A 26171-nucleotide genomic window follows, 5' to 3' on the forward strand; every position below is an offset into this window, starting at 1 on the left:
AACCGCCGAGCTGAGCTCAGAATATGCTCTCCGTACGTACCGTAAGTAAAGATGCCTAGGCCGTAAAAGGGCAAACGAGAACGTGAGGTGAAGCCGAAATGCAACCAATTATTCCCGAACGGCCAAGTCCTAGGGACGTTTCCACTTTGTGCTTTTTGGCTTCTCTCACCTCGTCATACGCGTCCTTCTCCTCCTGTCTCCCATTCGCGCTTGGCTTCGTGTTGGTCGGACTTGTGCAAGTTCGGAAAGATGAGATGGAACGGCGCACCTAGCACCACTGGCATTCATCACCGCACACTGTCAGCACTGTATACAGAGTCTGACAAAGTCTTGAGAAACATGAACCCGCCTTTCAACTGCCAGCCAACCTCCAGTCCCTCTATGAAAATTTGAGATTGAGTGGTCCTTGCCTGATATCATTGGCAAGATTCACACGTCAATCAACATCCTTGAGCAGCCGATCGCTGGTGTGTTGCTTGGTGGACCGGGTGACTAGGTGACTAGAACAAGAAACAAACAGCTAACCCACTCATCAGAGTCGCATCTACGTAGTACATCAACGATTTGCCTGGATCGGCAGCCAGTCTCGCTGTCTGACACGTCCAAGCTGCTAATCGGGCTCCGTCCGTCCACGCAATCAAATTGGTCCAGGGTTCGTCATCCTGCGGAGGCTCAGCTTTGTGTTTTTTTCCCCCCCAAGTTCCTTCACGGTTCCTGACTGCGGGGGGGAAACCACGGCATTGGACCAGTGTGCTTTTGTAACAACTGCCTACCTAATACCGCAGCGCTTGGCACAGGATTTTCCATCCCCCCCTCCCTGTCCCGAACTCTCATCTTGGCCGGTTATCGGGCTGGGTGAGGTGAGGTAGCAATGAGGGTGGCTGGCCACCCTTTCGGGCTTCGCCAGATCGCTCACTCAGACCCGCTCCCATCCCATCTTTCCCAATACCCACTAGCACCAGCCGATGAGGATGAGGCGGAACCCCCCCCCTCTTTTCTACGTAGTATCATAGCATGTCTCTCCAGCTAATTTTAGAACCCCGTCTCTTTTCTTTCTCTCCAATACCGCCCAACCAACGGGACACCGCCGCCCGGGTTCAACACCACTTTCCGGTCTTCGGCGCCGAATCACAGTCTCAAGTCTCAGGTCCATGTGGGGCCCTCCTGAGGCCCTTCAGTTTTCTAAGGTTGCCGAGTTTCCTCAAACAACTTAACAGGCGATCTTGAAATCATCGTCATTGGCTGGCTTGCCTCTTGGACGCGTGACGAAGCCATCACCGCCACCACCGTCCAGCGCAAACTCCAGGACAGGGCAGGACCCGTAGATTAGCCTCCCGTATATGGCGTGAAGGAAACCGACCCAATAGCTTATCGGCCACTTGACGTGTGCTGCGCTGCGGTGACATCTGGCTGCAACCGAAAGAGGGGCTGTTCATGGCGTTTTTGGCAAAAACCAATTTACTGCCCCCCAGTGATATTGCATCCTCTTCTACGGACTAGTTGTGGCGCCTTGAAGCCTCGAGCTGATTTGACAGCTCCTGCGAATTACGACTCGGCCGCGAAAAAGTATCGTGGCTCGGCCACCTCAAGCTTGTCGTTTGCATCTCGGCGTGGAGCCTATACTGCCAGCTAGAGCTCGATTTTGGCTCATGGGGTTTGTGGAGAGACGGATCTAGGCTTCTGCAGCTCGTGTTGATTCGTCGCATTGTATTGTCGTCGTTGTTGCTTCTTATGGCAATAGGTATGGCACGCGGTCCATCTCAATCCCTCGTAGTCAGTTAACATATGTGTTGCTTCTTTGGTGTTTTGTTTCCTTCTTTATTTGGCGGTATTTGGACGACATATCTCCCCGTGTTTCAGTATTGGCAGTGATGCTGTCCGTTGAGGAACGACACCCAGGTGCTACGGAGATGCTGCATCCTCGGGTGTACGCGCGATCAAACCTCTAGCTGTTCCGTCCCACTCACGTCACGCCGCGACTGCAAGAGCCTCGAACGACTACCGTATAGTAAAAAAGTCAACTCGAGTCGAGATCCGTTTCAGCGGCGAGAGCGAAAAATCGAGAGAGACCCTAATCCTAGGCGGGGCAGGGGAGGGCCTGCAATAGCGGCCCCCGGATATAGGTCGCAGCCACGCAACCTTCTTTCGCCGGCTTCCGACTCTTTCCAAAAAAGGTGGGAAGAAAAGAAAACGCTGGATCGGAGTACATGTCCGGCTGGGCCAGATAAATGCCCCCGAAGACGGCGATGCCGGCGTGACGCGCGGTGTACGGCGGCGGCATACAAAATATCTTGCCATCCGCATGAACTCGCTCTCGCACGCCGATTTTATGGCGTGTCACCTCGGAATGCCGACTTGGACGACTAGCTTCCCTATAAGGCTATAAGGTAGCCTGGGGAGGGTTCGTCCGAGTATCCCGCTGTGGAAGGAAGTCCTCTGGCTTCTCGATAACCCGTCATCCTGCGTGCGCCCCGGTACGAAGTCACAAATTACACCCGTGGTCTGGGAGACTACCTACCACGCAAGCTAATGCAGCCGCATAACCTATCGTAGCACAACGCGGCCTGCCGTCTATTCTGTTCCCGTTTGTTGGATCACCGGCAATGTGGGAGCAAAACCCTTTCCCCGCCATTTTTGAGGCCCTCAACCGTCGCACGGCAGCCAGCAGCAGCACGTGCTCGCTTGGACGCGGGGACAACACAGCGAAGGAATGTGTGACACTTTTGGAATGGGACGTCAGCGTCAAGAAGGGCCCTTAGGTACGGATATTCCGCCCAACTTTTACCTCGATTCGCTCGTCTGCTGCACCGGAGCCGGATGGAGATGGATGTTGGAGTTTGAGAAACAGAACGGAAAATGCAAGTCTGGATTCGAGAGCGGATACAAGTGGTAATGAGAGTCGCCTTACAGACGTGCATGAGTGTGCGCGAATGGTTGGGTGTGGACTTTGGACTATCAACGATTCCTCCGGCCATCATCAACCACAAGTAATGTGATTTGGAAGCAACTACGCCATTGAAAGGTAACAAAGTACCTATGGCGGACTAGTTGGTCAGGCAGAATGGTCTTCCAAGTGTCTACATTGTGATCCGAAGGTTGTTAATCACACGATGGTCACTTCTCACCATCCTCCCATGCTTCCACCCCTCCCCTCCCCTCCCCTCTCTTCTCGTCTCATCTCGTCTCGTCTCGTCTCGTCTCATCTAGTTCCTCCTTCTCCTCCTCCTCCTCCCCTCTCCGCCCGGCTACCACACCCAAACCCGATGCGCATAGGAAAGCTGGGAATTACCTAGCAATGCTGCAGATTCCACAATGCCCATCAGCAGTTGACCACGCGTCAGTGGAAAGCACCGCAGAGTCCGGCGATTTTACACACGAGAAGCAGAAGGCCTCGTGCTAAAATACATTGGACAGGCACGACTTGACGCCAAGTGTCGTCACTGGTGAGAGTGGTCTGAAGCCATATCTGGCCGAGCGGGAGCGGGACTGTGGAGGGTGGTGGGAAATGGGTGGCAAGAGAGAACACCTCGTCTAGTGCGGGACTCCGGTACAATACATGTAGTGGAGGTATGGCGGAGGCGGCCTAGGCCCGGCCTATGTGGTTGGCGGAGACCTCTCCCACCTAGTCGGCGTTCTGATTGGCACCAAGTTGGTCCTTTTCCCTCTTGGAAGCAGGACGAGCTGCATCAGTCACAGTTACCTACCACTGCGCTGCATATTGTAGACTGTTGGAATGGATGGCAATGATCCAATCCTTTTGCGCGACCACTCGGCTGTCTTGCGCTGAGCCTCAACGCACCACGCACCTGGTCTGACTGGCTCCAGATGCACATTGGGATGGGGTATCCGTATTTGTGCTTGGGATTTCCGAAAAGTTGAGGTACTCGAGAAGCAGCAGCAGCAGCAATCCAATGAGATGAGAGACCGAGGGCTACTCTGGGCATGGGGTTGACTGCACCGTCCACAAAGTCAATGTGTGAAATTGGTGAAAGTGGTGCGATTTATCTCTTTATTATGTGCCGTAGAATATGAAACTTGGCTTCAGTATTGGGAACATCCCTCCTGTGCAAGCTTGTGTTTACTGACTGCCAGCTTGATGTATGTTCTGGATGTGTATTCTTACGAGTGTCCAGTTTCAACCTTGTGCCTGCAACATCAACACAGGGGTTGAGCTCCAAAAAGCATCACCCAAGCGCCTGGTAACCTCCTTTTTTTCTTTCTTTCTTAGGACCTCGCGCCAGCATTTGGCTGGGCCATCTGATTGTCAACTCAATAGTCCGTACTCTATCCGTAGAGCAATCAAGATCCGGCTCCGGGTGTGGTCGGTCAAGGTTATCAGAGATAAGCACCCAACAGCAGGCCTTGAGTACCTTAGCCCAATATGTCCCACCCACTGTCTCCCTTGTCTGCCTGGTTGATATCATTACAAAACAAGGCAATTTGAGGCAGACTAGACAGGGCAGAGCAGGGTGGTGGTTTTTACGAGCAGTGCAGCACGGACGAGCAGGAGGTCAGGTCAGCCCAGCCCAGTCGACCAGCACACGAGTTTCAACTTTCAGGCGCTGTCGACAGGGAAAGGCCCCCAAAGTGCTCCAACTCCATCTTTGGATCCTTGGCAGCGCACCACTGCACCCAGCACCCGGACGCCAACCAAGACCTTGGGACCCTAGGGACCTTGGGATGGATGAGCAGAATCTGATGGACCAACTCTCTCACCACCACCACCACGACCCCCAACCTCACCTCACCTCATCTCACCTCACTACCTACTCAAAACCCCCTTTCTGCCACACAAGCATAACAAGTCGCCGGGAATGCTGCTCCCATACACAAGTTCGTGCTTCGTACACAAAGCAATACTCCGTACACAATAGGTACACCGGCTGCTGTCTCGATAACTTTGTGGACTGCGTGCGCCTCGAATAATCTTGGCTCAGTTTCTCTGTATCCTTCCGAGGTTCCCCAATTGATCTCTCCACCTGTCTTACCTGAGCAGCAACAACAAGACGCACGTACACACAAAGCACCCCCTCGCCATTTTTGCCGCTGCCAATTGCTGGTCTTCGCCTCTACTACCTTACCTTATTACTCTACCCACTCACCACTGCTGCCCTGCTGCACCGGACAACGAACACTCCTTGATTGCTTGCTGGCTCCGTCCGTCACATCCCCCCCGCATTCCATTGAATCTGCACCTAGGTAGTTGTAGCCTTTCCACAGAAGGTGCCTCTCACCTAGTCTCTCTCCCCATCTAGGTACGGAGCCCAAACCTGCCTAATACCCGCTCGCTCTATCCCTTGTCTGTCGCCTAAAGCACTCCCGCCCGTCCTGCATCCGTCCCTCCTTGTACCTCCTCCTTCCATAACTTACCAACAGCACCTCGGATTCTTCGCCTTATCTCCAGTCTACACGATCCGAACGAGGCTGACCAGAACTCTTCCCACGCAGTCGTCGACGAATACCTCACTATAGCTTCATTCCATCCGCGCCCGCGCACTCATTCTCGTTTTCTCTCGCTTCTTTTCCCGACACACCCGCCGCCCGCGAGCCACATATACGTCACTCGCCTGTTTCCTCGCTTACATACGACCCTCTTTCTCTCCAGCCATTGATCAAAGGCAATCGCCTTAACGCGCCCAAAACGGACAACTCAAGTGGACGCCGCTCTCCCTCCCGCATCCGCTTCCTGTCCATCCTCGATCGTCTATTTCATCCTCCCTAGGACCCGCATTGCGACACGATATTCCATTTTCCCACCGTGAGCCCCTGCCAGACCCGGGTTGTTGCGGCGAGACGTGTAGGCCAGCCATATATCAGACGAAGACGAGGCGAGCCCACGCGCACAACCCGACACACGACATCTACAATCGTCGTTCCCTCTGCATCGGCATACGACCTACATCATGGGAAACCAGCCATCCAAGGAGGGTGGCAACGCTTCCACCAAAGGCCCCGGTGGCGATGGTACCGCCGAAACCCTCAAGTCCTACCCTTCCTTTGGCAGATCCGACACCAAGGACTCTTCCCGTTCCTTCAAGGCCTTGAGGTCCAAGATTCCTGGCTCGAGCAAGACGGACAGCCCGAGGAACTCAGTCATCACTTCCCCAACCGAAGAAAAGTCCGACGCTGCTTCGGTCAAGTCGGGGAAAAGCGCAAAGTCCGGTGCCCCCCGAGGCCGCAATGACTCCGCCACGTCGCCGACGTCGTCCTCTGGCGACATTGAATCCCCGCTCGATGACTCCCAGCCGCCGCCGTCCCCTACACAGTCCAGTACCATCAAGAGCGGTATCCACGACGTGAGCGCAGCGCAAGCATCGGGGGAGGTCGATCACGTCTCCGACCAACCCCCGTGTGCCGGAGGCAGTCTCAATACTCATATGCAGCAGCCGGGCAAATCCATCCTGGCCACCAAGGGCGGAGACGGCACTGCCACACCGGTCGCCAAAACATCATCGACAAACTCTGGAGATCGACACGAGGGAGGCGTCGCCATGAGCGAGATCAAGGACATCGACCTCGACGACTTCATCAAGCGTCTTCTAGACGCAGGCTACGCTGGAAAGGTCACCAAGAGCGTATGCTTGAAAAATGCCGAGATTGTCGCCATTTGCCAACGAGCTCGCGAAGTGTTTCTCTCCCAACCTGCTCTTCTGGAGCTTGACGCCCCGGTAAAGATTGTTGGTGACGTCCACGGCCAATACACGGACCTACTGCGTATGTTTGAAATGTGTGGCTTCCCGCCCTCATCCAATTACCTATGCTTAGGCGACTATGTCGATCGAGGCAAGCAATCTCTCGAGACAATTTTGTTGCTGCTCTGCTACAAGCTCAAGTTCCCCGAGAACTTTTTCTTGCTGAGAGGAAATCACGAGTGCGCCAATGTCACGAGAGTGTACGGTTTCTACGACGAATGCAAGCGCCGCTGCAATGTCAAGACCTGGAAAACATTCATTGACTGCTTCAACACGCTTCCTATCGCTGCCATTGTTGCTGGCAAGATCTTCTGTGTGCACGGAGGTCTTTCCCCCGCGCTCAGCCACATGGACGACATTCGCAACATTGCTCGACCCACCGATGTTCCCGACTACGGCCTGCTGAACGACCTTCTGTGGTCTGATCCAGCTGACATGGAGCAAGATTGGGAGGCCAATGAAAGGGGTGTGAGCTACTGCTTCGGCAAGAGAGTGATATTGGATTTCCTTGCGACCCACGACTTTGACTTGATTTGCCGAGCACACATGGTGGTTGAAGACGGGTACGAATTCTTCAACGATAGAGTCCTTGTAACAGTCTTCAGTGCCCCCAACGTAAGTTTTCACGCTGTATTGCGACGAGCTCCGCTAACACCTGACCACAGTACTGTGGCGAGTTCGATAACTGGGGTGCCGTCATGTCCGTTTCGAATGAGTTGCTATGCAGCTTCGAGCTACTTAAGCCGCTAGACTCGAGTGCGCTGAAGAGCCACATCAAGAAGGGCAGGAACAAGAGGCAGAGCATGCTCAACAGTCCGGTGAGTAGATCTCGGGATTTTTCACCACCAAGATCGCGCAGTCACTAACGTCGGCACAGCCTGCACATGTCGAGCCGCGAAGCGTTTGATGAGGAGGTACGCTGGGAAGACAAGGGACATACAGAGAACCTCCTTTCATTGATGGATTATTACGAGTTACAATCAGTCGGGCAACCGGGCAGAACATTTCAGATCAGAACAGACTAGGCGAACCATGCAGCTCCGGCGGCATCACGAATACCCTCGGCAGGTGGAATTCCCCGAAGGACATGAGCGCCTACTCGAGTCCTGTAATGACGGACGATGCCTGCGAAAGGCGTAATAGCCGAGTCGAGTGATGGCCAGGTTGGGATACTTGGCAGTGTCAAACTCTAGCAGGTGTCGTTCGTTATTCGATCTCTAGAAACGGCTTGGGCAAGAGCAGGACGCAGCTGGGAATCTTGTGGATTTCCTTGATACGATAGGGCGATGGCAGGCATCGGTTGCAACCCCGAACCTGGTGGATGCTGGTTGAGGAGAACTCTCGATTGCCAGCCTATGTTGGACAGGCGCACCGCGAGCTAGAGATATTGCGTACATCCAGTCCATTTACGAATGTTCTTCGATGAAGGCATCGACCAGCGGGGTTTATCATCTTTATACAGTAAGGTAGTTAGGTAGTGTAACCAGGATTTGATTTTGTACGCTTGTCCCTTCAATTGCTTCACGGGGTTTTGGCGGTAAACTGCTGCTGCCATTCAAAAGAGGAGCTGTGTGCGCCATATGTACAAGAAAGCTGAGCTGAGTAGCGTGAGGCGACGTGACAATGAATGCTGGGCTGGGCGCCTGCGTGTAATGGTATGCACCGCGTTTGCTTCGCGCGGGATGTGCCCCTCCATGAAGTAGCCCCACTTGCGTCCTGAGCTCAGCCTGTGACATCAACTTTTTCTCACCACGCCGCGACCTCGAGACGAACAAGCTGTAATACCGGCGAATACTTCAATTCATTGCCAGTCTCTCGGTATAGCGTACTGAAAAACTGTGATACCAAATTCAACACATCGAATTGACCCACCTTCTCTGTTCTTGAGACCAGTTGCGACTTCCTTAGGTCAAGTCGGCAGAAGGAAAGAGGTAAAAATTTACCTTTCCTGCCCTCTTCATACTCTCTTTCTCACCACCTTGGTTGGGACTCTTCACCTTGACCGGCCCACACCGTTCCTTCCCCGATCACATCGCTGGCTGACCTTTGATCTGACAATCTCATTTCTAGGAAGTGTAACTCCACGCCTGCTTCCATCTGTCAAACACCCGACTGAAAGAAACAGGGCATCATGGAGAACCGAGCACCGCAGATGGACGGGTCTGAGCAACGCGCAGCGAAACGTCTTAAGGTGGACGATTCCTCGCAGCAGACTGAGGAGTTTGCAAAGCCCGCCGAGGTCCACGCTGCCGAGGAACGCGTTGCAGTTGATGAGGCTCCAAAGCGCGTGGAGCTAGTCTCTGCTATCGGCAACGCTGAGAAGGCTGAGAAGGCTGATGTTCCGATGGGTGAGGCACTTGCTGCCGAGAAGCCAGCTGAGGGGGCACCTGCAAACACTCAGAACGGCGGCGTAACTGCGCCGCCGAAGCAAGATGCCAGAGACGTGAGGCGCGGCCAGGCTCCAATCAAGGCTGAGTGAGTATGGCTCGGGACTTTCAACAGATCTGCGAATTTGACGCGTGAATTAGGTTTCTTATTCACAGGGAGGGCCAAGCCAAGGAGCAAGACGAGGTCGTCGACGATGATGCGGCCGAGGGTCGTGACCAGGGCGACGCTCGCGATGCCCGGGACAGTCGTGACAGTCGTGACAGCCGTGACAAGCGCGACAAGAAGAAGCGGGAGAAGGGCCAGAACAAGGAGCGCAGCTTCGGTCACTTTGACGACGCCCTCCGCCTCTGCAACACCCGCGCCTACACCCCCGAGTTCTCTCCGCGTGAGTGCAAATTTGGAGAAAGGTGTAACATGCTTCACGATCTGCGCAAATATCTCAAGGAGGGCCGCCGCGAGGACCTCGAGACCTTTGAGGGTAAGTGTCCCATATTCGAGCAGTTTGGGGCCTGCTCTTCCGGTTGGAAGTGCCGCTTCGTCAAGAGCCACATGAGGGAGATTGACCACGAGGATGGCCGCAAGGAGCTCGTCCTCGTCGAGGAGCCCAAGGAAGTGAAGAAGACGAGCAGCGAGGCGCCTGCCGAAACTGGCCGGGAAGATCTCAGGCCCGGCGTCTACAACAATACCGAGAACCAGCTCAAGATCGACCTCAGCCGCAAGCGCATCGACTTCACGGAGACGGATAAGTACATCTCCTGGATGAACAAGGAGGCGAAACTGGGCGACGCGTTCCACCAGCGCCGCAAGGACCAAGTGATTAGCACCCAGGAGGACCTGCGCGCGCAGTTCGTCGACCCGCCCCTGAAGCCGTCCGAGAAGCGCAAGCTGTACTTTGGCAAAGAGACGCCCGCCCTGGCTCCCCTGACCACCCAGGGCAACCTGCCCTTCCGCCGCCTCTGCGTCGAGCTCGGAGCTCAGCTCACCTACTCCGAGATGGCCCTGGGCATGCCCCTGGTTCAAGGTGTTAAGAACGACTGGGCGCTCATGAAGGCCCACGAGACCGAGATTAGCCCGCCAAGGGTCAACCCGGACAGCAACATCGTTCAGGGCTACGACAATGCACTCGATCTCAAGTTTGGAGCCCAGATCTCTGGCAGCCAGGCTTGGCACTGTGTAAAGTCGGCCGACCTCCTCAACCGCTACGTGCCCCACCTGCGCCTCATCGACCTCAACTGCGGCTGCCCCATCGACATGGTCTTCAAGTCGGGCGGCGGCTCCGCCCTGCTCGAGGCCCACGGGAAGCTCGAGCGCATGGTCCGCGGCATGAACACCGTGTCCGGCGAGATCCCCATCACGGTCAAGCTCCGCACCGGCGTCAAGCAGAACCGCCCGACGGCGACGACCATCCTTGGCAAGCTCGCCTTCGGCTCCCGCGAGAACCGCGATCGACTCGGTGCCCCCGGCTGCGCCGCCATCACCCTCCACGGCCGCAGCAGGGAGCAGCGATACACCAAGAAGGCTGACTGGGGCTACATCGCCGAGTGCGCCGCCATGATCAAAGCGTACAACGAGCAAAAGGACAGCATTACCGACACGGTCCGCGAAGCGGACGAGTCCACCCTGCCCAACGCCAAAGACGGCCGCATGTTCTTCCTCGGCAACGGCGACTGCTACTCCCACGTCGAGTACTTTGAGCACGTCGAAAAGGCCAAAGTCGACACCCTCATGATTGGTCGGGGCGCTCTCGTCAAGCCCTGGCTCTTTGAGGAGATTGAAAAGGGCCAGTACCTCGACAAGTCGGCCACGGAGCGCCTCGCGTACGTGGAGAAGTTTTGCCGTTTCGGTATGGAGGCCTGGGGCACCGACGAGCTGGGCATCGGCTTCACGCGCCGGTTCCTGCTCGAGTGGCTCAGCTTCTCGCACCGATACGTGCCCCTCGGCCTGCTTGAGCACCTCCCGCCCGATCTGAATGACCGCCCACCGGCGTACCGCGGCCGCGACGACCTGGAGACGCTGCTTGCTAGTAAGAATTACAAGGATTGGATTAAGATTAGGTATGTGACGATTTGCTTTTCTTTGCATATCTTCAAGATGCTGTGTACCTTTTGTTAAAGGCTGGCTTATGCTGATTCGTCCAACAGTGAGATGTTCCTCGGCCCCGCCCACACGAACTTTACGTTCCAGCCCAAGCACAAGTCTCACGCCTATGAGGCAGAGGGCTAAGGGTCTGGATTAGCAACGAAATGGAGCGAACATGGAATCTTTACTGAGCCAGACTGGAGGCTCGTTGAAATGGAGGTGGAGGAATACGATTCTTGCTATCTTTGGCTTCATGCAGCGCGGGGATGCCACGTTCACTTGTAGTTACACCCTCGAGAAAAGTTGAGCTTCGAGGACTGTCAGATGCAACTCAGAGGTAGAGAGGTCGACAAACAACGCAAAAGCGGTGCAGAGGGAAAATCAAAACTTTAGTTGCAATCGCCTCAAGGGAGAACACCGTCGATGCCGCTGATACCTGATGGTACGATGAACCTAGTGATACCTTCTAATGATCATGCCCCTTACTATTGGGCTTACTCACAAGAGCTTGTAGCATTGCTATGGGTTGCTACCCCGTGAAATTCTCTCCGGCGCAAGCTGCCTCTTACAGCCATCGTAGGAACAAGTCATCTATGAAGCAACGACACTGCTGTCATCATAAATCAGGACGCCTTGCATTCTCCGTTGTGTAGTCCTCCGGTGATCTCATTGGAAAACGCTTCCCCTGTCGCGCCAACAGAATCCTCCGCCGTGCTTAGCCCCATAGCAAAAAAAAAAAAAAATGATGCCATGGGCCACGATGCACGAAGATTACACAGACCGTTCCCATCAAACACGACCCTCTCCACGAACACTCTGTGCCTCACATGCTTGCGAGGTTCCCAGAGCGTTCTCGGCCGCTACGTCGGTCGTATGTTTGGCGTTGTGCGAAATTCTTTGGGGCGACATGAAAGGAGAATTGGTCTCCCGTGTTGACCGGGGCCACGGAGGGATGGGTAACCACGGAGGGGCAGCGGGAAACTGAAATAGTGGCTTCCATGACCTTGGGAAGGCCTTGAAGCTCCTCGTTATTGGCCGCCACCATAATGGTGTGTACCTGGTAGGCGACGGGTGTGCCGAAGTCGCTGTTATTTGGTGAATCGTTGGATTGGTCTCGGTTTGGCTTGTCTGTGAAGGCGAGGGCGACGACGAGGAGGATGGCGAAGACGGCTGCGGTGGCGCCCATGAGGATCATGGTGGAGTTTCTGAAGCGACTTCTTTTTCCAAAAGTCAGTGTTGTGCACGATTTGTACTTCTGGACTATTTCCGTTATGTGACTTACCGGCGTCGAGGGCTCGTAAGAGCTTCGTCCATGGCTGGCTGCGTGTGTGTATGTGTTCGGCGAGGGGAGGTGAGGGGGGTTGTAACCTGGGCTTTTTCTTTGCGATTTAGCACCGGAAATGTTGATGGTCAAAAGTCGAGAAGTGCTACAGCAATTGTGGCAGTAGAAGCGCCGTTGACGTTTTGTCTTCTGGTTCGACGTCTCTTCCAGGTAGGAACGACGATGACGAGAAACGTAAGGAAAGAGTCGGGTGGTCGAGCGACCGGGTGAAATTGTACTGGCTCAGGAAGGAGGCAATCCACCCGGCCCTTGCTTCGTATCCTGCGCCTTTTGGCAGCCGACCACCGACCTTTCTTTCCTTGTGCAAGGTACTGCGTATTCCAGGTATCTGGTTGCCTTCGATCGGCAGGAGCCTAGATCAATTTCCACTTCGAGTCCCTCCTTAGTTTTGCCGTAATCCTTGTTCGTGACACTTGGTCCAAGACGACGACAAGGAGTATACTCAGAGTAAAAGAAAGCTTAAGGATACGATGCTCTAATTTCCAACTCCTTCTTTCCCATAACCCCGAGAAATAAACTGGAGAGATAATCGAAACAGTCACTTTCCTATACTATAGCGTTCTCTGATAGGGGGCTTCATGGAAAAGGAGGCTTGTCCGAATATTTAACAAGACTATTATAGGCTTCACTGACAGTGGATGGGAAGAACCGGGTAAATCTTGGGTACTAGAGCTTTCCTTGTTATGAAGACTGGAAGCAAACTCTTTATTCGGAATTCAGACATTGTACATGGCTCAGATTGGGTGATAAAGATATGGCAATTCGACGTTGCCTAGGCGCATCTTATACTCACTTGCTCAAGTCTCTAATAACTATTATTCTACATGGTCCAGACCTAGTGAGTGAAAGTCAAGGCCGTGACATTATGGCACTCTGGGAGCATCACTGAGGTAGTTGCCTGGTCTAGCATCTCAACCCTGTAGTCTTTATTATTACCAGTTGAGGTGCTTTTAGTCCCTGTAACCCCTTCCCACTTTATCCTGGACAGGTAGTATTCGCGGAAGTATATATAAGGAAGCCCGGCGTATTAGTTAATGTTATCGTCCGATGGCTTGTGATGTCTAGTATTGTTAGTTTCAGGCACACCTGACCTGTCCGTCTTGTCGTATCAACCGGCTAGATGCCAGAATTGATGCGTATATTCAGTCAATTGCCGGTCTCTTCCATGATTCTGAGCGGAACATGTTCCGGGAAACAGATCAACAGACTCCTATTGAGGCTGAGAAATGTTTTAGCGACCAAAGAAGCCATCATCATCTTCCTGGCCAAAGACACTTCCCTCAGGCCAACTCAATGATTGCTTCGAGAGTTCTGGAAGATTAAAGGTCAAGAATGAAACACAGACTCTTCTGTTTGTTTGTTTCTCGTCATGAAACTAATATGGGCGTCGTAAGGTGATGATCTCCTTTTACTCCTGTACACTATAGCACCGTAAACCCCCCAGTTACCCTACTAGACTCGTTCTCTCTATGAGCATTCCTTGTCTTTTCGACTTCCGCTAGTAATACGGTTATATCCTGGAACTTGCCATCTTCGTCTTCTATCCCCCTCCTTCGTCTAGCGTCTTTATTCTGTAAATTTTCATCATCACAAACTTCTGCATCCTGTCCGTGGAATCCTCGTTTATTAACAATAGTAGCAAAACACAACAATAGCAACAAAATCGGATGAGACGTGCAGCGACACAGCAGAACGTCCAGATGTAGGATTCTGAGGATGCTGTGAGTGAGTAAATGTCATAATAGCAAAAACAGCGGAGGAAGACTGATATGGTTCTGGCGGAAAAGCCTCTGAAATCGTGGCAGTATCCCAGACATCGTCGGCAAGAGTAATGAGTCTTCATGACACCAAGACCGCTCTAGGAAGCCAGATTCCTAACTCACCACTAGAAGATCACAAGCCATCGCTTCTTCTACGTCTGTAACATATCTCAAAGATGTGACAGAAGAGGACACGATACCAATTGTACACAGGTTCCAGCTTCAGCGTGTCGAATCATCTAACTCTGAGTCAACCCGAACTTGGACCGAAGCTCAGGGACCATTGCGTGAATGACGAACGTTGTGGACGGCAGTTTGGCAGGGGTTCTTAGATTTCTTCGCATTCAGACGACGCAGACAGCGGTAGGTGCGCAAATACAGTGGTGACTGATGTCAGCAGAGCTCTACACGACACGGAAGCGAGCCAGTCTGAGCGAAAACGCAGACGTCAGCATACTGTGCGAATGATTACTCGGTAGAGTGGGATCGAGATGATATACCGGATCAAGCTCTGGAAGAACTAGGTACTGATCGAGGCAAGCTCTCGCCCCTTCATAACTGAAAGGGAAGCAACGTTGGGCCAACTGTATGAATCATGCTGAAATCCAGGTCGGTTCAATAGTTACGTGCGTGAGGGGGTGTTTGCCAAAAGGAGACGTTCACTGCAATTTCAGCCCCCTCTGACGGGGTACATCAAACGGCATAACACAAAACTGACAAGTGGCCGAGACATTATTGATATTTCCCTAGTAGTAGCACAGTGAACCTCAAGCCGGCGATCATGTGTCATCTGCGCCTGACTGTACAACGTCTGACAGCTTGCCGGAATACAAAGATGCAAAAAAGAGTCCTAGCTGGGTATTTTTCCCGATGCGAACCAAAAACGAAGCACGCTATGCAGCCCACAGACCACCGCATATCTCTCTTCTCCTTCTTGTTGTTAAGATCTAGCATTCCTCACCTCCCCCTCGTGATATTGGGCCCCGTACCGATACCCGTCAGCGTCCGTACGAACCAGTGCGCCCAGCTTTCCGTCTCTAGCGTCGACTTCAGCTCCTCGGCGCGCTTCTCCACATCCTCGACTTGTCTCTCGAATAGCCTGACTCCGTCCTCAACATCGTCTACCTTGCTCACGAGTCCGTTGATTTCGTATTCGAGTCGTGCCACGAGTACCTCGACCTCCTTAATAGCTTCGGTGATGTGCGCGCGCTCTTCGGCGATGAGCTCTGTCGAGCTCTGCTTGACGCGGTGATATGCCTCGCTGAGCTGGTAGTAGAGGTTCTGCAAATCCTCTTGCTCGCGGCTGTAGTGCTCGTCTAAAGCATCTACGGCCTTGACCTTTGACTCAACCCATGGGTTGACCTCACGTTTGATGGTAGCGATGGAATCGTATAAGCTTCGGGCAAACTCGGCCAGACTGGCTTGCTGCTGCAATGCGTCGGCGGTAGAGAAGTGCTTATCGTCATATAATCCAGTGATTTCCTCCCATCTTAGGACCGCTTCTTCCGCATCTCCAAATGACAGCCGCCGAGGCCAGCGAGCTTCGTTCAAGGGATGCTTGTACGAGAGTCTGGAAACAGCGACACTGTGTCGCCGTTGGAGGAAGCTAACAGCAGTGTTGCTAGTTCGTTCTGCTTCAAAGGGGCCATGAAGATCGGCCTCATCAACCACAGACCCGGCTACCGATGTTTGTATCCGATCTGCCTCGTCCTTGATTGGGCCATTGGGGGGTGTTGAGAATTTCTCGGTCTCGACATGCGTCGAGCTTGGGTCTGATGCCTCGCGCGTAGGCCTGGCAGTCACAGGAACTTTTTCAAGCTCCTGCGATGATTCCCGCAACTCCTGCGCAGCTTCTGCCTCTTTCTTAAAAGCATCCATGTACTCCCCCGGCTTGTTTTTCCATGTGAAGGCCTTACCAACCATGACTGGAGATGACAACGTTGCTGAAGACTGCGCCAAAGCCGAGATACCGGGAGCGCTGTTGTAGCCATTTTCGCCGAACTCGTCTCTACTAGGGCGACTCGCGTGGCCTCTCAGGCCAGTACCGACAACATCTTTGATGCGCCCCAGACCAGACTTGGCATCACTGACTCTGCCAGCAACCGATTTGAAGACTGTCTTCCTAAGCGCGTCTTTCTCGCCCGAGCCGTCAACCACACTAACAGCTGAAGCAGGCGCTGGGGTTGAGTAAACGCCAGGTGACTCTTCTTTTTGTCTCTGAAGTTCCTCCTCCAGCGGCAACGATTGCGTTCGCTTGCTAGACGGCGGTGCGATCTCATCCTTTCCGAAGAGCGGCTGCGCCACGTCTGTTGGTTTCTCCTGTAGTTCTGGCGCTGCTCTCCTGGGCTTCCCGTACCAGAGCCACTTTGCGCGCTCACCGTAAGCCAGTGCAATGAACTTGTCAATGTCAACCGTCTCAATATCAGCTATGCCGGCCTTGTCTTTCCCACCGACCATGCCGATGACCAGCTCGCCCCTTTTGCCGCCGATTTCGGCGACGGTAGACTTGACGGCCTTTTGCACGCCCCAGCCTTCACCAGCAGCAGCTTTGGCTGTGACGGAATGAAGCTTGAGAATTGTCGGACGATCCAGCCGTCTCGTCCGCTCAAGCTTGTACGCCTTTTGGAAGTAACCGATGCCCCTTTTCGTACTTTCAATATCGAACACGTCCTTGGAAACCGGTGCGCCGTAGTAGTGTAGTCGATTTCTGGCGCCCATGAGCAGCCCGAGTAGGGCTGCGGTTGTCGTCGGCCCCAGAATACCATCTGTAGGCTCAACATTGTAGCACTCGGCGCCAATCTCCGTCCACCAGTTTCCGATGGACTCCTCAGTTTTGTCGCAGAGTAAACCATCAATGTACTCCATGTCCAGTTTTCCGAACATGAAGAGAGAGACTTGGCATAATTTGACAAGCTCCACTGCCGACTGGGCAATGGGAACCTTCTCGCTTGTCCTGTACAGCTGGTAAAATTTGGCCTGCGTTGCAGGTGTGGGGTCTGAAAGATTCATGCCAGATCGCCCAGAGCATCCCAGTCGCTTTAGGTTCTCATTGACGATGAAGGCCTGGCGGTGTGTGCGAATGTCGCCTTCAGGTACGGGTATGACTGTCAGAGCTGAGGGGAAGCTGCTGAGGTTCGTGACCATCACGTCGCCCAATGGCGTTTCCTTCGGACGGGCATGATACTGGTGGATGGCCTTGAAGTAGAATCGCAAGCGGTCGGACCACATGCTCTCGTCCGCAGGGACGGCCAGCACCCCAACGACAACCTGATGCTTCGGGTCACCTGTGTATGTGACAATGACCAGCGTTGGCGATTTCCGTGAACATGCCCATTGTTCGACCAAGTATAGCTCGTATCCCTGTAATATTCCTCGCCGCTCGAGAACCGTGACCGACGGATCGCTCTCTAGGTATCTTTTGTTGTGTGAATAGACGATTAGCACGACGATAAGTCTCGAAGCCAAGACTGTAAGAGCTCACCTAAAGGCCACAGGGTCGGCAAATACCCATTTCCTCTTGGTCGTCGGTAAGGGGGATGGTGTCGTAGGTTCAGTGGAGGCCTCCTTTCGCGCCTCAAGCGGTAGGGGAGTGCCCAGGGGAGAAGGTCCATTGGCGCCTCGCTGAGAAGCGACTCTCGCCAGAGTTAGTTCCTCCTCGCGATGCATTCGCGGGTCATTGACGGGAAAGGGGAAACGGAATGACATCTCCATTTGCAGGAGTGCGGCCGTGAAACTCGGTGCATCGACGACACTATGGAGGCGCCTGCGACTATCTCCAATACGAAGAAGTCATCGTCGTCGTAATCGGTGGCCTAAAGATGGTTTTCCTGCGGAATCAAAGGCAAGCCCAGTGATTCAATGCATGTGATTCGGGTGGCGTATCTATAGGTCGCTTCGCTCGTACCTCGAATGTTCTGCCGCTTCGATCGTTGGGTTGTGTCTTTCTCCTGTTGGAGGCTGGTCGGCATGTGACGCAATGTCCTCCCGTCACTGTCGTGGCTTGCGTCGATTGATTGGGCCGAGAGCTGCACGACCAGTACTGAAAGGGTAGCACGAAATCGAGCGGTAGACACTAAGATTCCCCGTCCCCACGTCTGTAATGGCCCAGATCTGCCGAGCTGACCTCCCCGACCCCCCATGCTTCCAAGCTCCAGGCCTCCCCTCGCTAAACCAAACGCTCAAATTCCCGGGCCGCTGTTTCGCCGGCAGTTCGATCCAGTGCTCCAAGACAGTGGCAGCGGCCCGGCTATAGCAGGCACTACGCATTGCGAGGTTCCAAGTACCAAATAGCGAGGTGCCCGCCCGACGCTTTATCAGTGAAGCCGCCAGCCGAGGAAGCTTCCACTATCGGTGACGCCCGTCTGTGCCTACATCACTCAACCTCCTCAACCTTGAACCCCCAAAAGCAAGACCGTCGGACCACCAGACCTGCTCCGCGCACCCTCTCCGGACGAGCAGTAGAAGGAGTCTTCCCTTAGCCAACCTGAGCTTCTATGGGGAGCTCGTAGCCATGATCTTCCCGTCATAATCTCGCGAGACTCGAGCTACACGCAAGCCAACATACACTCACTTGTTACGACATACACCCTCCTCCCCGCCAGTCCTGCCTCCACTATGGCAGAACAAAACCCCATGGTTACTCTCCAGACGGAGCTCTCACGCTTCCGCAGAGCGACACTCAACTCAGCCGTCAAGGACGCTGACAAGCTCCTCGAACTCCTCATTCAGGCGAGGGAGCAAGTCGCCAATGGTATGTCACTTGCCCCGCTCCATGCTGCCGTCCCAGATCGTGTGCTCACAGTGATACCGCACCGCAGCATCTGATCCGCACCGCGCAAGCTTGACGATGACCAAGTTACAAAATCCCGTTACCGCGGGCTTTGACGCAATAAATAACGACTTGAAAGAGGTCTCAAAAGCCCAAAAGACTTTTGGCAAGGCCCTTGATAAGGTATGCGTCTCAAGAACCACCCTCTGACACGCGACGAACCTTGGCTTACACCCGCTCCCCCAGTCCTTCCCCCTCCGGCCTCTCTCGACAGATTATGATGCAATGGCCGCATATCCCTCTTTAATCAACCGCGCCGTAGCAATGCACATGCTTCGTGAGGGCCAGTTCAGCGTAGCCTCGACTTTTCTCCGCGAAGCCCACGAGCGACCTCCGCCACTTTCTGCCAACAACCCAACCCTCGATGCAGACATACACTCTCTTCAGTCCCGGGAGCTACAAGACAAGTTTGCAAGCATGTACAAAATCCTCAACGAGCTCAAGAACAGGAAACTCGTCCCAGCCATAGAGTGGGCGCGCCTCAACAGTGACGAGCTGGAAGCTCGCGGCTCCAACCTCGAGTTCGAGCTGAGCAAGCTCCAGTTCGTCTGGCTGTTCAAGGGCCCCGAAATAAATGGCCTGCCGGATGACGAGCACAACGGCCGGATAGGTGCCCTCGCCTACGCCCAAAAACACTTTGGTCGCTTCCAGACTCGCCATATCAAGGAGATCCAGCAGCTGTCTTGCGCCATGGTCTACGCTTCCAATATCGGCCAGTCGCCCTATGCCAATATCTTCGAGACATCCGCCGCTTTTGACGACGTCGCCCTATCCTTCACGCGCGAGTTCTGCTCTCTCCTCGGCCTCTCTGCTGAATCACCGCTATACGTCGCCGCGACGGCTGGCGCCATCGCACTGCCCCAGCTCATCAAGTACACTACATACGTCAAGGCCAAGCGCACTGAATGGACAACGGAGAGTGAGCTCGCGTTCGAGACGCCGCTACCTCGTAGCATGGTCTACCACCCCATCTTCGTCTGTCCCGTGAGCAAAGAGCAAACAACAGAGCAGAATCCGCCAATGATGCTGCCTTGCGGCCACGTCATTTGTAAAGAGTCGCTCCAGCGCCTGACTAAAGGCTCCCGCTTCAAGTGCCCATATTGCCCCAATGAGGGCCATATCAAAGATGCTCGGGAGATTAAGCTGTAGGATGAGTTAGGCTTCGAGTTGGAGAGCAGATGCGAACACCTCAGACATCTCATTGAGGCGCTGGTCATTTCGTGGCGGGAGACTCTTGGAACAAACCAAACCGCGTCACCACATGCTTGCTAGGTGAGACGAGGAGGCCTGGAGCCAGGACAACAGGCGTTGTGGGTTGACGTTAAACGGGCAAAGCTTTCCTCAAGCACGGTGGGGCAGGGCGTTTCTCTCTCTGTGAGTGGCGTTAGGTTTCGATCACATCTTTGTTTGGTACAGCGATCTGGGTATTGTTTTGAGTAGGTAGGATAGGACGAGCGCCAATATAAGCGTATGTGACCTACATGATCAGTGCGAATACAATTGGCATTTATATATTTTCGCGTAGTGGCTACCACTAGGTATAGAACCGTCTACTAAATCGGAAATCGGAGTTTGACGAGGACCTGGCCGGAGTGGAAGGACAGGAGTGGTACCAGGACGCCCGGGACGGCAGCGGCTGCCTGATGTGATTATTTCATGTCGCGTTGTAAAGATTCGCTCAGAAAGACAGCCAGAATACGTAGCGGTCAAGGAACAACTGAAGCAGTCTTGAATGAAACAATGGCTTTCTTCATGGTATTTTAATTACCTCATGCTAACGCTAAGTTACACCAAGGAAAGGTATTTGATTGCACTTCGCTGTCCAGTGAACTCGACGGCGTGAATGCATTGGAGACATCTCTTTTCAGGTGCTCCCGAAATCATCGTGATATCCCAGACGGGTTTTCGCCGCCAGTGCGACTTTACTTAAGAAACAGTTCCATAACTCCGCCATTTGGGCCAGGCTTCTTCATCCTCGCTGGGTGGAGAAAGCAAGCATCGTCAACGCCATACAGTGTGTATCACACAAGAAAGTCAAAAGACGGAAAAAAATAGTAACAGCCGATGATGGGGAATCTCAATCAGTCCAACACGCGCCCGGCCCCGCGTGTCCACCGTTCCGTCCGTCCACGATCCCGTAGCGGGTTTTGCAGGGATAAGAAAGGTGGCGTTGTTTCGTTAGTCATTTCTTTGTACAATCGAGCGGCATCTCTTTGATCGTGCGTTGCCTCGTCGGGTTAAGCCAGCTCCACCCCTTCTTTAATCAATCGTCATTCTGCTCGCAATCTGTGGCTTTACATCCTGAAGGTTGATGGAGTTGAGGTCCTGGATCTTCTCGAGGTCGCGTGACGGCTTCCGCAGGTGGGTCTTAAGGCCGGCTCCAAAGTTGCGCATGCAGACGATGCAGTTGGCAATGGTGCAAATAATGAGGAGAATGGTGATAACAGTGAAGGCAGTAAGCGATTTACGCACTGGCATATACTGCTCGGCCGTGCGGGGTTGGTAGATGCGGACGAGCTTGAAGATGAAATAGCTCAGGCCGCCAAAGTAGAGGACGATGACAGTCGCCATGCCGACCTTATTCTCGATTCTGGTGAACCATGCGGCCAAAAGCAGAATGGCGATGGTAATCGGAATCGCAGCAATGGTCAAACCAAATTCGGCGTCGGTCCGGGCGTTGACAATAACCAAGAATTGAACCGTGAAACCGAGGAAGAAAAAGAAATCGAACTTCAGGAGCGCGATATAAATCTGGCTTATATGTCAGCTGCGTCGAAGCCAAGGTCAGCGGTCCAGAAAAAAGTAGTACCTGGTAGTGAAGGAAACGCTTCTTCATTCTGTAATCGGCTCCTATAGTCTTCAGAATATCCCAAGCGAATACTTGGTAGAGCTTCCAGGCAGTCAAAGCCATGGTAATGGTCCCAAAAGCCAAAACACAGGGGCTCGCAACCAGGTAAGGCTTGACGTCGGCCCACATGTCGTCGTTTGGGTTCTTGAGGGCATTGTTGTCCTTCAACTGCTGCACAGCCTCCTGGATCTGTTCAACCTGGATGGCAGTGTAAACCAGCAATGCGAGGTTGGCGATACACACTCCAATAACCTGAATAGTGTTCTTCGCCCGGAGTGCATCCCAGACAATAACCAATTCATACAAGAATCCAAAGATGAAGAGGGTCAGGAATGTCGGAATCGTCCGCCTCGGTGAGTCTGTGGCATCCGCGGTATCTTTACTTTGGTGAGGGTCCTGGTCGGTCAAACCGGTCTGGAATTTCCAGAAGACGTAACTAGATCACACAGTTAGCATCAATCAAACTCGAATGCCACGATGTGACTGTCGGCTTACCACTCAAAGCCCAAGCAAAGCAAAGCCTGGACGAGGGTGATGAGGAAGAAGATTCTCGGCCACTTAGCACCCATGAAGCCAAAGCCGAGGGGCCCACTGGCACCACTGCTGGGGCGCGATCCGTTCATCGTGGATGGAGCAAGGCCTTCGCGAAAAGCGTAGCCTTGGTTGCTTGAAGTTTGTGGTGGGTTGTATTGCTGCTGGTATTGTTGCTGGTACTGTTGAGCGTACTGTCGAGCGGCGAGTTCTTGGTCGAAGCCGGCAAAGTTCGGGTCACCGCCGAGCAGAGAACGGCGGGAGTCTAGCCTTGTAGCCAGATCGACGGTATTGGCGACTCCCCGGAAGGAGTCGAGATGAGATGATGCTTAAAGGTGGTGGGAAGGCGTCGGATGGGAAGGGAGGCTGGGTGGGCGCGTGTTTGCGTGCCGGAAGATGTGTCGTAGGTCGGTCGGGCGATTGGTATGTGAGATAGGACACACAAAGGCAGGCGTCAGCGGCCGGAGAAGGACGGTCGGATCGAATGAGAGACCTTCTTTTTGGGGGTCTGGAGTGGTCTCGTCAAGGGATAGAAAGCGAGTGGAGAGCGAGGGAGGACCCCGTCGGCGGGAAATTCGAAAAGTAATCAATTAATCAGGCGCGAATGGTCAAAGGTAGAAAAGCAAAAGAAAGGGAGGAAGCGACGGGATAAAGTTTTGGTTTTCCCTGAACGACGGTAAGGGTTTTTTTGGGTTTTTGGTTTTGGTTGACAGCAAGGGGCAACCTGTTGGAGAAGGGAAGAATGCGAAGGTTGTTGTTGGTGCGAAGCTGAAACAGGACGAGGAGTTTGATCTGTTGAAAGACGGACAGGGCTCTTGTCGTTTTTTTCCCTCCTCTGCTTGTCGCTGTCTCTGGATTTGACAGGCGCAGTGCGTAGGGACTTGGGTGTGGGAGCGGGAGGGGGCGAAGGCAGCAGGCACTGGAGGTGCACCAAGACAGCCAGGAGTCCAGGACGGAACACCACGGGCTTTGGGGGGGCAGTGGTTGAACCGGGGGGTACCAGGTGGAAAGAAAGGTGCAGGTGCAGGAGCGTGAGCCGGGTAGGAGACGAGGGGGGAGGGGGGGTGGAGTCCAAGAGACGCTAAGCGGCAGTGGAGCAAGGACCAAGGACGAAGGATCAAAAGGACCAGAAGGACCAGAAGGGGGCAAGGAGCAGGGAAGCGGACGACGGAACTCGGGAAGCAATGATAAACTGGGTAGCTTTTGAGAAAGACGCAATGGAAGACAGCAGTCCAGTGTTTGGTTCGAGTGAGTTTTGATAAGGAGTGAAAAGGGAAAAGAGCGGCAATGTAAGGCGTAGGTAGACGGAGGTTGTTGTATCCGTAGGTTGTAAGTCTAACTGCCAGGCCCAAAGTCAGATGTCAGATGTCTGTTGCAAATACTGCGTGCGTTGTAGCGCAGATGCGTGGTGAGGTAAGATGGTTCTTCCTTCAGCATAGGAGGGCCGGCTTGGGGGCTTTCCAAGGAGCAGCGTGGGCTTCGATTCGTCCGACTGGGCGATCAACTGCTGGTGATGGATTGTGGGTGGTCGAATCAATGGGTGGATGGATCAAACTGTGGCTCTTCCGACAGCAGTGATGAGGTGTTGAGGTGAGACTCGAGAGCGTGAGCTGTTGTCTTGCGCCGGCTGCAGGCTGCATGTAAGGCGGGTGGGTGGCCGGTGCGGTCTGGTCTGGCCGATAATGGATCGATCAGACACGGATTGAGTGGTTCGTGGCCTGGCTGGGAAGACTTTCTTGGTATTAGGTACGGAGTTGATACTGTGTTGCGTGGTTGCAGGACTCGGCCGTCTCCTGCTCTCGTATTAGTGCTTTTCTGACTGTCGACCGGTCGACAGTACGGCGTTGAGCGACTGGCTTTTTGGCGTTTGGCGTTTGGCGATCAAGAGCTGCGGACGAAGACAAGATGCACACCGAAAGGGAAGGGCCGGCATGTGAAGGATTCATAAAGTAGAAATATTGCGGCAGCAAGAGGCCTCAAAACAGGTGCGCTTTTCTCGATTAATCCAACCTAATGTCGGACCCCGTGTCTTTGGAATACCTACCTTGGTGCCGGCATAGCACAGCCAGAAAGCCAGTCCCCTCTCCAGGCTTTTTGCTAGGTACCGTACTACGTAGACTTCCGATCCAATGCCACCTCGAGTCCTCGACCAAGGATAGAGGCTGGTTCTTCCTAGGCGTGCCAGGGACAGTAGGGCTGTGCAGAGAACCCGGGCTCCAGGTTGCAGCGGGCTGCGCCAGGAATAGGACAGCCCGTGGAGATGGTGGCCCCAGGTGGGTGGTGGGTATCGACCGCATCGTGGACCGTCCACTCTGTTAGTGCACACACACCATGACACACCGCGCACAACATTGGATGAATGACCGATGGCTGCCTCTTGTGCTGCCTCTGCTAACATTCGAGGCCGTGAGATACCTAAGCACATAAGGTACGCTGGTGGACCGCTTGCTGCAGACCTGCAAGTCAACCCGCTCTCGAAAAACACGCGACCCCGCCGCCTTGCCTCGTCCCCTTAGCATGCACGACTTTATTGACAGCAACGGCCGACACGACCTACGGGTACCGGGTCTTATTTGCACTTACCTTTACGTTTAGAAATGTGTATCCGTCCATGATATAGACCCGGGAACCTACCTCTGGCCAGCGAGTGGCCTTTTTGCACCCTATTGTTGGCATCTGTGACCGTCATAGTAATGTACATGTGTTGATTGGGGAGATCGAGAAGATGAGATGAGGCCGGCTCACAGCCACATTCTCACCAACCTTTTTCCTTGTTCTACTTCTAGTTTTTGACCCAAGACTGGCCACCGCTGTTCCTATCGTCTTGGGAAGGCAAATCCCGGCCTCGAGACTGTCCAGCCGGACCACGCCATGGCTTCCTCAGGCAAAAAAATAGGCTCTTCGGCGAACCGTCCCAAACGCCAGGCGCACATTCCAACCTTAGTCTCAACCTTACCTAAGCTTAGGAGCGCATTTCCTGGCGTTCCATTGTCAAAGGGCTGAAATGAAAAGAGGCTGGCCACTCATACCAGCTTCGCGACCAAAATAACACCAGAGACGTTGATCGTGCAGATGGCTGAGTTGGCTTTCTATTCCTATTACCATCACATTGTTTAGTTTGCTTTTGTTCTGCTTTCATCTCATTCCGATTCCTGGTCCGTATTCCGAACCAACCATTGAAGCTTGCGGCATCTTCCGCTATGGGTTCCCAATTGCCCAGTCTCGAAATACAATAATTCTTCTGCAAAGCACTAAATAAGCAAAGGCAGAATGCGTGTCTCTTTGCTCTCGCTAGTCGCTACCTATCCGTAGGTAACGGATACCGACATGGACATACAACATCCATTACGGCCAATATTCTGTTTCAACCTAAGATGAGGCCTCCCTACCTTATGCGCCTGTTTTTTACAGTATCCGTCTGCCCTCATTCCCGGGGTCGCCAAAGCCATTAAGGCGTGCTACGTGAGTTCGACCCAAACCAAGAGACCATCATCTCCACGACCCGTCCGCCAGCCACCGTTGCACTCCCGCACTCGCTACAGATACATCCCTCCCACCCTCAGTCATCAATGCCTCGCCTACGTCCACACCCGCGCACTTCATTTCTGGACCCACGGCCTCCGACCCCAGAGCCTCCCCCCCCACTAGAACCCGCCCGTGAACGCCGCCACGGGGAATGTACCATGATTACCTACGCACCTAA

The 26171-nt window shown here is 53.8% G+C and overlaps 6 protein-coding genes across 6 annotated transcripts; 3 read left to right on the forward strand and 3 right to left on the reverse strand.

Moving 5' to 3' along the window:
* Positions 1–5903: 5903 nt before the first annotated feature.
* CORC01_07244 (calcineurin-like phosphoesterase) lies at positions 5904–7599 on the forward strand (the record flags this gene model as incomplete). The annotated part of the gene is made up of 3 exons (XM_022618881.1): positions 5904–7307; positions 7358–7510; positions 7570–7599. 3 exons carry the CDS (start codon positions 5904–5906, stop codon positions 7597–7599), a joined length of 1587 nt encoding a protein of 528 aa, XP_022474615.1.
* Positions 7600–8823: 1224 nt separating this feature from the next.
* CORC01_07245 (dihydrouridine synthase) lies at positions 8824–11303 on the forward strand (the record flags this gene model as incomplete). The annotated part of the gene is made up of 3 exons (XM_022618882.1): positions 8824–9167; positions 9221–11134; positions 11222–11303. The coding sequence occupies 3 exons, from the start codon at positions 8824–8826 to the stop codon at positions 11301–11303; spliced, it is 2340 nt and encodes a 779-aa protein (XP_022474616.1).
* Positions 11304–11982: 679 nt separating this feature from the next.
* CORC01_07246 (uncharacterized protein) lies at positions 11983–12473 on the reverse strand (the record flags this gene model as incomplete). The annotated part of the gene is made up of 2 exons (XM_022618883.1): positions 11983–12373; positions 12442–12473. 2 exons carry the CDS (start codon positions 12471–12473, stop codon positions 11983–11985), a joined length of 423 nt encoding a protein of 140 aa, XP_022474617.1.
* Positions 12474–15218: 2745 nt separating this feature from the next.
* On the reverse strand, positions 15219–17972 carry CORC01_07247 (uncharacterized protein; the record flags this gene model as incomplete). Its single annotated transcript, XM_022618884.1, has 2 exons — positions 15219–17676; positions 17743–17972. 2 exons carry the CDS (start codon positions 17970–17972, stop codon positions 15219–15221), a joined length of 2688 nt encoding a protein of 895 aa, XP_022474618.1.
* A 798-nt stretch (positions 17973–18770) lies between these two features.
* On the forward strand, positions 18771–20238 carry CORC01_07248 (uncharacterized protein; the record flags this gene model as incomplete). Its single annotated transcript, XM_022618885.1, has 3 exons — positions 18771–19011; positions 19079–19212; positions 19276–20238. Coding segments are annotated over 3 exons (1338 nt in total), but the record flags the coding sequence as incomplete, so codon positions are not given.
* Positions 20239–21348: 1110 nt separating this feature from the next.
* On the reverse strand, positions 21349–22731 carry CORC01_07249 (uncharacterized protein; the record flags this gene model as incomplete). Its single annotated transcript, XM_022618886.1, has 3 exons — positions 21349–21840; positions 21899–22373; positions 22433–22731. Coding segments are annotated over 3 exons (1266 nt in total), but the record flags the coding sequence as incomplete, so codon positions are not given.
* Positions 22732–26171: the final 3440 nt, after the last annotated feature.

The sequence above is a fragment of the Colletotrichum orchidophilum genome (genome assembly GCF_001831195.1).
Source record: "Colletotrichum orchidophilum strain IMI 309357 chromosome Unknown Scaffold_57.1, whole genome shotgun sequence".
Classification (NCBI taxonomy): domain Eukaryota; kingdom Fungi; phylum Ascomycota; class Sordariomycetes; order Glomerellales; family Glomerellaceae; genus Colletotrichum; species Colletotrichum orchidophilum.